The 10,000-nt window shown below is 59.4% G+C and overlaps 1 protein-coding gene across 1 annotated transcript in view; it reads right to left on the bottom strand.

Annotated features, from left to right (window-relative positions):
• Positions 1–38: 38 nt before the first annotated feature.
• LOC113802087 (DNA-directed RNA polymerase II subunit RPB1) overlaps positions 39–10,000 on the bottom strand; it is a 10,337-nt gene continuing 375 nt past the window's right edge. Inside the window, exons 2-5 of the mRNA XM_027352548.2 lie at positions 9,865–10,000; positions 7,242–7,467; positions 4,824–6,276; positions 39–253 (exon numbers count right to left, since the gene is read on the bottom strand). The exon at positions 9,865–10,000 is cut by the window's right edge and continues 22 nt beyond it. Coding sequence (XP_027208349.2) covers positions 238–253; positions 4,824–6,276; positions 7,242–7,467; positions 9,865–10,000 — 1,831 coding nt within the window. The 3' untranslated portion in view covers positions 39–237. The remainder of the gene's footprint in view (positions 254–4,823; positions 6,277–7,241; positions 7,468–9,864) is intronic.

Genomic DNA, 10,000 nt, shown 5'->3' on the forward strand with positions numbered 1-10,000 from the left:
AAGTTTATAAAACGACTGCTTCAAAATCTTAATAATCATTATTAACACATCCAAAAAAAAAAAAAAAAATCTAATACAAGTTTAAACACGAAGTAAAGTTTATATCAGTATTCGCCAAAGCAAAAAATAAATGTAAAATATGCAAACAAAACATTTACCTGCTCAAGAAGAAATTCACCAAAATATTTTTGAGCCTGTAGCCTCTCCTTATGTGTGTTGGCGGTCGAATCTTGGTGGTCAAAACTCTCGCGTCCTGAAATGAAACATAAAATACTAAGGTTTTCATACAAAGAACTGAGCGAGTGGGTGGGTGGGTGGGTGAGGGAATGGGCGAGTGGGTGAGGGAGTGGGCGAGTGAGTGAGGGAGTGGGCGAGTGAGTGGGTGAGTGGGCGAGTGAGTGGGGGAGTGAGTGAGGGAGTAGGCGAGTGAGTGAGGGAGTGGGCCTGTGAGTGAGGGAGTGGGCGAGTGAGTGAGGGAGTGGGCCTGTGAGTGAGGGAGTGGGCGAGTGAGTGAGGGAGTGGGCGAGTGAGTGAGGGAGTGGGCGAGTGAGGGATGGAGGGAGTGGGCGAGTGGGTGAGTGAGGGAGTGGGTGGGTGGGTGAGTGAGTGAGTGGGCGAATGAGTGAGTGAGTGGGCGAATGAGTGAGTGAGTGGGCGAATGAGTGAGTGAGTGGGCGAATGAGTAAGTGAGTGAGTGGGCGAATGAGTGAGTGAGGGAGTGGGCGAATGAGTGAGTGAGGGAGTGGGCGAATGAGTGAGGGAGTGGGCGAGTGAGTGAGGGAGTCGGCGAGTGGGTGAGTGAGGGAGTGGGCGAGTGGGTGAGTGAGGGAGTGGGCGAGTGGGTGAGTGAGGGGAGTGGGTGAGTGAGGGAGTGGGCGAGTGAGGGAGTGGGCGAGTGAGGGAGTGGGCGAGTGGGTGAGTGAGGGAGTGGGCGAGTGGGTGAGTGAGGGAGTGGGCGAGTGGGTGAGTGAGGGAGTGGGTGAGTGAGGGAGTGGGCGAGTGGGTGAGTGAGGGAGTGGGCGAGTGGGTGAGTGAGGGAGTGGGTGAGTGAGGGAGTGGGTGAGTGAGGGAGTGGGCGAGTGAGGCAGTGGGCGAGTGGGCGAGGTGAGTGAGGGAGTGGGCGAGTGGGTGAGTGAGAGAGTGGGTGAGTGAGGGAGTGGGCGAGTGGGTGAGTGAGGGAGTGGGCGAGTGAGGGAGTGGGCGAGTGAGGGAGTGGGCGAGTGAGGGAGTGGGCGAGTGAGGGAGTGGGCGAGTGAGGGAGTGGGCGAGTGGGTGAGTGAGGGAGTGGGCGAGTGAGGGAGTGGGCGAGTGGGTGAGTGGGCGAGTGGGTGAGTGAGGGAGTGGGTGAGTGAGGGAGTGGGTGAGTGAGGGAGTGGGCGAGTGAGGGAGTGAGGGAGTGGGGGAGTGAGGGGGTGGGCGAGTGAGGGAGTGGGCGAGTGAGGGAGTGGGCGAGTGGATGAGTGAGGGAGTGGGCGAGTGGGTGAGTGAGGGAGTGGGTGAGTGAGGGAGTGGGCGAGTGGGTGAGTGAGGGAGTGGGTGAGTGGGCGAGTAGGCGAGTGGGCGAGTGGGTGAGTGAGGGAGTGGGCGAGTGGGTGAGTGAGGGAGTGGGCGAGTGGGTGAGCGAGGGAGTGGGCGAGTGGGTGAGTGAGGGAGTGGTCGAGTGAGGGAGTGGGCGAGTGAGGGAGTGGGCGAGTGGGTGAGTGAGGGAGTGGGTGAGTGAGGGAGTGGGCGAGTGGGTGAGTGAGGGAGTGGGCGAGTGAGGGAGTGGGCGAGTGGGTGAGTGAGGGAGTGGGCGAGTGGGTGAGTGAGGGTGTGGGCGGGTGGGTGAGTGAGGGAGTGGGCGAGTGGGTGAGTGAGGGAGTGGGCGAGTGGGTGAGTGAGGGAGTGGGCGAGTGGGTGAGTGAGGGAGTGGGCGAGTGGGTGAGTGAGGGAGAGGGCGAGTGGGTGAGTGAGGGAGTGGGCGAGTGGGTGAGTGAGGGAGTGGGCGAGTGGGTGAGTGAGGGAGTGGGCGAGTGGGTGAGTGAGGGAGTGGGGGAGTGGGTGAGTGAGGGAGTGGGTGAGTGAGGGAGTGGGCGAGTGAGGGAGTGGGCGAGTGGGTGAGTGGGCGAGTGGGTGAGTGAGGGAGTGGGCGAGTGGGTGAGTGAGGGAGTGGGCGAGTGAGGGAGTGGGCGAGTGAGGGAGTGGGCGAGTGGGTGAGTGGGCGAGTGGGTGAGTGAGGGAGTGGGCGAGTGGAGTGGGCGAGTGGGTGAGTGAGGGAGTGGGCGAGTGGGTGAGTGAGGGAGTGGGCGAGTGGGTGAGTGAGGGAGTGGGCGAGTGGGTGAGTGAGGGAGTGGGCGAGTGGGTGAGTGAGGGAGTGGGTGGGTGAGTGAGTGAGTGAGGGAATGGGTGGGTGAGGGAGTGGGTGGGTGAGTGAGGGAGTGGGTGAGTGAGTGAGGGAGGGAGTGGGTGGGTGAGTGAGGGAGTGGGTGAGTGAGTGAGGGAGGGAGTGGGCGAGTGGGTGAGTGAGGGAGTGGGCGAGTGGGCGAGTGAGGGAGTGGGCGAGTGAGGGAGTGGGCGAGTGGGTGAGTGAGGGAGTGGGCGAGTGGGTGAGTGAGGGAGTGGGTGAGTGAGGGAGTGGGCGAGTGGGTGAGTGAGGGAGTGGGCGAGTGGGTGAGTGAGGGAGTGGGCGAGTGGGTGAGTGAGGGAGTGAGGGAGTGGGCGAGTGAGGGAGTGGGCGAGTGGGTGAGTGAGGGAGTGGGTGAGTGAGGGAGTGGGTGAGTGAGGGAGTGGGCGAGTGAGGGAGTGGGCGAGTGAGCGAGTGGGCGAGTGAGGGAGTGGGCGAGTGAGGGAGTGGGCGAGTGGGTGAGTGAGGGAGTGGGCGAGTGGGTGAGTGAGGGAGTGGGTGAGTGAGGGAGTGGGCGAGTGGGTGAGTGGAGTGAGGCGAGTGGGTGAGTGAGGGAGTGGGCGAGTGGGTGAGTGAGGGAGTGGGTGAGTGAGGGAGTGGGCGAGTGGGTGAGTGAGGGAGTGGGTGAGTGAGGGAGTGGGCGAGTGGGTGAGTGAGGGAGTGGGTGAGTGAGGGAGTGGGCGAGTGGGTGAGTGAGGGAGTGGGTGAGTGGGTGAGTGAGGGAATGGGCGAGTGGGTGAGTGAGGGAGTGGGCGAGTGGGTGAGTGAGGGAGTGGGCGAGTGGGTGAGTGAGGGAGTGGGCGAGTGGGTGAGTGAGGGAGTGGGCGAGTGGGTGAGTGAGGGAGTGGGCGAGTGGGTGAGTGAGGGAGTGGGCGAGTGGGTGAGTGAGGGAGTGGGCGAGTGAGGGAGTGGGCGAGTGGGCGAGTGAGGGAGTGGGCGAGTGGGTGAGTGAGGGAGTGGGCGAGTGGGTGAGTGAGGGAGTGGGCGAGTGGGTGAGTGAGGGAGTGGGCGAGTGGGTGAGTGAGGGAGTGGGCGAGAGGGAGAGTGAGGGAGAGGGCGAGTGGGTGAGTGAGGGAGTGGGCGAGTGGGTGAGTGAGGGAGTGGGCGAGTGGGTGAGTGAGGGAGTGGGCGAGTGGGTGAGTGAGGGAGTGGGCGAGTGGGTGAGTGAGGGAGTGGGCGAGTGAGGGAGTGGGCGAGTGGGTGAGTGAGGGAGTGGGCGAGTGGGTGAGTGAGGGAGTGGGCGAGTGAGGGAGTGGGCGAGCGGGTGAGTGAGGGAGTGGGCGAGTGGGGGAGTGAGGGAGTGGGCGATGGGAGAGTGAGGGAGTGGGCGAGTGGGTGAGTGAGGGAGTGGGCGAGTGGGTGAGTGAGGGAGTGGGCGAGTGGGTGAGTGAGGGAGTGGGCGAGTGGGTGAGTGAGGGAGTGGGCGAGTGGGTGAGTGAGGGAGTGGGCGAGTGGGTGAGTGAGGGAGTGGGCGAGTGGGTGAGTGAGGGAGTGGGCGAGTGGGTGAGTGAGGGAGTGGGCGAGTGGGTGAGTGAGGGAGTGGGCGAGTGGGTGAGTGAGGGAGTGGGCGAGTGGGTGAGTGAGGGAGTGGGCGAGTGGGTGAGTGAGGGAGTGGGCGAGTGGGTGAGTGAGGGAGTGGGCGAGTGGGTGAGTGAGGGAGTGGGCGAGTGGGTGAGTGAGGGAGTGGGCGAGTGGGTGAGTGAGGGAGTGGGCGAGTGGGTGAGTGAGGGAGTGGGCGAGTGGGTGAGTGAGGGAGTGGGCGAGTGAGGGAGTGGGCGAGTGGGTGAGTGAGGGAGTGGGCGAGTGGGTGAGTGAGGGAGTGGGCGAGTGGGTGAGTGAGGGAGTGGGCGAGTGGGTGAGTGAGGGAGTGGGTGAGTGCGGGAGCGGGCGAGTGGGTGAGTGAGGGAGTGGGCGAGTGGGTGAGTGAGGGAGTGGGCGAGTGGGTAAGTGAGGGAGTGGGCGAGTGAGGGAGTGGGTGAGTGAGGGAGTGGGCGAGTGAGGGAGTGGGCGAGTGGGTGAGTGAGGGAGGGGAGTGGGTGAGTGAGGGAGTGGGCGAGTGAGGGAGTGGGCGAGTGGGTGAGTGAGGGAGTGGGTGAGTGAGGGAGTGGGCGAGTGAGGGAGTGGGTGAGTGAGGGAGTGGGTGAGTGAGGGAGTGGGTGAGTGAGGGAGTGAGCGAGTGGGTGAGTGAGGGAGTGGGCGAGTGGGTGAGTGAGGGAGTGGGCGAGTGAGGGAGTGGGTGAGTGAGGGAGTGGGCGAGTGGGTGAGTGAGCGAGTGGGTGAGTGAGGGAGTGGGCGAGTGAGTGAGTGGGTAAGTGAGAGTGCGTGCGTGCGTGTTTGTGTTACACAATATCACAAAAAATATTTTAACATGTAATTGAACACATTGCTTGTGAATTTGAACGTAAAAAAAGCTTGAATGAATGGAAGTTTCGTCACTCACCAGCAAGACCTGAAGGACGCGCTCCGGCTGTCCGAGGACTTCCTGCTGCGTCGCGAGAAAGGAGTTTTGAAAGAACTGTCAAATGTCCCGTTGTTCTTGGAGCCTCCCGAGCTGGCCAGATAGCTCCTCGGAACGGGCTTGAGGTTTCGCTGGGCCAGAAGGCCTCCAACCGGAGTGGTGGGCGTGTACGTAAACTGGTGGCCTCTGAGTTCGGAATTAGGGGCCTGCTCTGCTCGGGGGGCGCTGACGACGGGCAGAAGGGGAGAGGGAGTCGGCGAGGGCGAGTTGTACTCCGGGGACGACGTGCTCCTGACGGGAGGCGTGGGCTTGGTGGCCCGACTGCGGCCTTCGGACCTCGGTGGCGGCGCTGGCTTGGGCCTGGCGACTGTCGGCGGCATCTCGTGGGCCGGCGTGGACGTGAGGCACTGCGGGAATGGCGAGACGTTAAGCGACGGCGAATGGCAGCTGTTCTGCGCAGACGCGTCGAGTGGCCGAGAGGTTTTGCTGGCTTCTGCACGGGCTATATCCAGGTGCTCGAAAGAAGAGGAAGCAGAGATGTTAGGCTTCCAGGGAATCAACAAGGACAAGTCCGGCCAGACGTATGGAGGCTTTTTACCAGTGGAACGAACTTCACAAGACAATGGCGTCACAGGCCCTGAACTGGACGAGGAATTGGAGGACGAAGTGAATGTAATCAGTGATAGGCCATTGTGCGCAGGGGACGGCGTGCTCAGCTGACGACTTCGTAAAACTGAGCTTGTCTGCGCGGCGCAGTCCCTGTCGTGTTCTCGGAGATTCTCGTGCGAAGGCGAGGGCGTCACGGGAGCGGGAACGGCGGTCTCCTTCTGGCACTTCGAGACGTCTGCGGTGGACGGCATCCGGAATATTGGAGCCTCAGATTTCTCGAAGAAGGCAAAGGATGGGGAGCTCGACCAGGCCCTCGAATGCAGGATGCCCACCAGGTGAGGCATGGAGGCAGAGGGCGACGGCGCTGCACCCGAACTCTCGACGGGCTTGAACGACAGCATGCTCCTCACCGCCGTCTTCCCCGAGATCGTTGCTGATTTAAAGGTCACGTCGATGATGGCTTCCTTGCAGGGGAAGGTGTCGCTCACCGTGGACGTGTTCAGGGCCTGGCACGGGGAGTGGACAGGGGGGTCCGCAACCCCAGGGTCAGGATGACGAGAACGAGATACCGCATTGTGTGCCTGGGGGCTTTCGAAGGACCGGTGGAGAATCTCCCGCCGCGAACTCCTGTGCGCTGCGACCACCCCACTCAGAGACAGGCGGGAGCGGGCGAGGGTCGGGGAGGGCTGGAACACCCAGTCGGACATCATGGTGATTCGGTCTGCTACCGGGGAGCTGCTTTTGTGGTAGCCGTTGAAGGTGACCGGGCAGCAGATGAGGCTGCTGCTGCTCCCAACCAACCCCGATATTGTAACTGCCCACACAGCTGCAACATCAATATTACAGGATTAAATGAGGTTTTCTTATCAAATCAGAAAACCGAACACACGCATTTACCTTCTAGAAAGATTATTCCAATCACTCGAATTCTATCGACATCAAATTCTGTTTCATTCAACTTTATCACGGCAGGCTCTCGCAGTCATAATCTTCACGATTATTTCCCTAATTAATAATCATAATAATTATAATTTCCCAACACTTCCTTAAATGTCTACCTCTATATGTCCACTTCTATGGAAACAAGTATTAACTCTTGCTCTCCTCTGGTCTAACATGCCTTAGTTCTGCTTTACATGTTTCCCTAAACATCTCAAAACCATTATATGCCCAGCTGTTAAAAGACTATTTTAATGCTCCTTGTAAACCTCTCTCATTCTTTCCCGTTTAAGTCTGTCGGTTTTCGCTCAAGCAATATTAAAGAGGAACTACTTATTGTCACCCCTTCTCGCAGTCATACACTGGACACCCTAATCTTCCTATAATTTTACAGAGTTCCTTTTGACTTAGACGCCAGGATCCTCCGCTCCAGATTAGAAAATGTTAATCATTACGCGCGCTGCTCTTTTAGCCTTCCATTCCCCATCACTCATTCACAATCTTGGCATTTAACACATTCTTACTCCTTTCATAACGATGAAAACACACACAACATACACACACACACACACACACACACACACACACACACACACACACACACACACACACACACACCTCTTATATAACATAACGATGAAAACACACACACACACACCTCTTATATAACATAACGATGAAAACACACACATACACAAACACCTCTTATATAACATAACGATGAAAACACACACACACACACACACACACACACACACACACACACACACACACACACACACACACACACACACACACACACACACACACACCTTATACATCCCCCTCTCCCTCCACGTAAAAAAAACCCACCTGCATCATCGACATCCTGAAAGACCCCGAAGGATTCCTTGGGTGCCCACGTCCACACGGAGGCAAAGTCGAGGTGGAAGAGGATGACCGAAGCCAGAAGAATTAAGGACGAGAGGACGAGCAGGATCCTGACGACCACGGCTGTTCTTCCTAGGGGGAGTCCTAAGCTCGTGGAGGTGTAGTGTCTGTAGGCCACGAGGGTCACCACGATGCCCGGGAGGAGACTCTGTGGGGGGCGAAGGGCGTCTAGAGGGGTCGGGGATTGGGAAGGGGAGGCGAAGCGCGAGAGGATGAGCGAGAGGAAGAAGGGAGGGAGGAGATGGTAGAGGAGAAGAAGATTGAGGAGGAGGGGGAAGAGTGAGAAGAAGAAGAATGAGGAGGAGGGGGAAGAGTGAGAGGAAGAAGGGAGGGAGATGATAGAGGAGAAGAAGAATGAGGTGGGGGAGGAGGAGGAAAAGGGGGAAGAATGAAGAGGAGAAGGAGAAGGAGAAGGGGGAAGAGGAGGAGGAGGAGGAAAAGGGGGAAGAATGAAGAGGAGGAGGAGGAGGGGGAAGAAGAGGAGGAGAAAGAAAAGGAGGACGGGTGGAGAAGGGGGAAGAGAAGGAGAAGAATGAAGAGGAGAAAATGAATGAGGAGAAGAATAGAGAATGAGAATGTGGAAGAGGAGGAGGAGAAAGAGGGGGAAGAGGAGGAGGAAAGGAAGGAGAGGGATTTGGTGGTGGTGGAGGAGGAGAGAGAGAGGGAGGAGGAGGAGAAAGAGCAGGAGGAGGAGCAGAAGGAGGAGGGAGAGGGGGAGGAGGAAAGGGAAGAGGAGGAGGAGGCGGAGGGAGGGATAGTAGGGGGAAGAGGAGTGAGGGAGAGGAGGAGGGGGAGGAGGAGGAGTGAGGGAGAGGAGGAGGAATGAGGGGAAGGAGGGGGAGGAGGAATGAGGGGAAGGAGGGGGAGGGAGGGAGAGCAAGGAGAGGGGGGAGGGGGAGGAGGAGGAGGAGGAGGAGGAGGCAGGGGGAGGGGGAGGAGGAGGAGGAGGAGGAGGCAGAGGGAGGGAGAGGAAGAGGAGGAAAAGGAGGAGGGAGCGAAAGGAGGGAGAGGAGGAGGAGGAGGGAGAGGAGGGAGTGGGGGAGGAGGAGGAGGAAGAGGAGGAGGAGGAGGGAGAGGGAGAGGGAGAGGGAGAGGGAGAGGGAGAGGGAGAGGGAGAGGGAGAGAGAAGGAGTAGGAGTAAGGGGAGATGGACGAGGAGCAAGAGAGATGGAAAGGGGGAAGAAAAGGAGGAGGAACGGAAGGAGGAGATGGAGGAGGAGAGAAAGAGGGAGGAGGAGGAGAAAGAGCAGGAGGAGGAGCAGGAGGAGGAGGGAGAGGGGGAGGAGGAAAGGGAAGAGGAGGAGGAGGCGGAGGGAGGGATAGTAGGGGGAAGAGGAGTGAGGGAGAGGGGCAGGAGGGGAAGAGGAGGAATGAGGGAGAGGAGGAGGAGTGAGGGAGAGGAGGAGGAATGAGGGGAAGGAGGGGGAGGGAGGGAGAGGAAGGAGGGGGAGGGAGGGAGAGGAAGGAGGGGGAGGGAGGGAGAGGAAGGAGAGGGGGGAGGGATAGGAAGGAGAGTGGGGAGGGAGAGGAAGGAGAGGGGGGAGGGGGAGGAGGAGGAGGAGGCAGAGGGAGGGAGAGGAAGAGGAGGAAAAGGAGGAGGGAGCGAAAGGATGGAGAGGAGGAGGAGGAGGAGGAGGAGGAGGAGGGAGGGGGGGAGGAGGAGGAGGAGGAGGAGGGAGGGGGGGGAGGAGGAGGAGGAGGAGGAGGAGGAGGAGGAGGAGGAGGAGGGAGGGGGGGGAGGAGGAGGAGGAGGAGGAGGAGGAGGAGGAGGAGGAGGAGGAGGAGGAGGGAGAGGGGGAGAAGGAGTAGGAGTAAGGGGAGATGGACGAGGAGCAAGAGGAGGAGGAGGACGTAGATGGAAAGGGGGAAGAAAAGGAGGAGGAAGAAATGGAGGAGGAGGAGGAAGAGTAAAAGGGAGGAGGAGGAGGAAGAGTAAAAGGGAGGAGGAAGAGTAAAAGGGAGGAGGAAGAGGAAAGGGAGGAGGAGGAGGTGGATGGAAAGGGAGGAGGAGGAGGTGGATGGAAAGGTGGAAGAGGAAGCAGAGGTGGAATAGGAGCAGGGAGAAAGGAGGAAGAGGATGAAAGGAGGAGAAAGAGGAAAAGGAGGAGGAGGAAGAAGATGAGGAGGGTAAGGAGGAGGGGGGGGAAGGAGGTGATTGTGGTGGTGGAAGAGGGAGAGGAGGAAAAAGGTGGTGTGGGAGGACGAGGGAGAGGAGGAAGAAGAGGAGGAAATGAATGAGGAGGAGGAAGAGGAATAAAGGAGGTGGTGGGGGGAAGGGGAGGGAGAGGGGGGAGGGGGAGAGGGGGGAGGGGGAGAGGGGGGAGGGGGAGAGGGGGGAGGAGGAGGAGGAGGAGGAGGAGGAGGAGGAGGAGGAGGAGGAGGAGGAGAGAAGAAGGACAGGGAGAGAAGGAGGAGGGGGAGAGGGAGAGGAGGAGGCGAGGGAGAGGAGGGAAAACGGAGTAGTAACTTGTTAATAACTCTTCTATGATAATCACCCATTCTAAAAATTAAACAGGACTACTGACCAAATAATAGGACTACTGACCAAAATTCCGCTGGCGAAAAAGAGACCGAAATAGGCCGGCTTGTCCATGAAAACCGCGATGAAGGTCTGCACTCCGCCAGCCAACGTAAGCACTACTCCGCCCACTATGAGTACTAGTCCTGAGGTCTGTGAGCTT

Source organism: Penaeus vannamei, chromosome 16 (genome assembly GCF_042767895.1).
Source record: "Penaeus vannamei isolate JL-2024 chromosome 16, ASM4276789v1, whole genome shotgun sequence".
Lineage (NCBI taxonomy): Eukaryota > Metazoa > Arthropoda > Malacostraca > Decapoda > Penaeidae > Penaeus > Penaeus vannamei.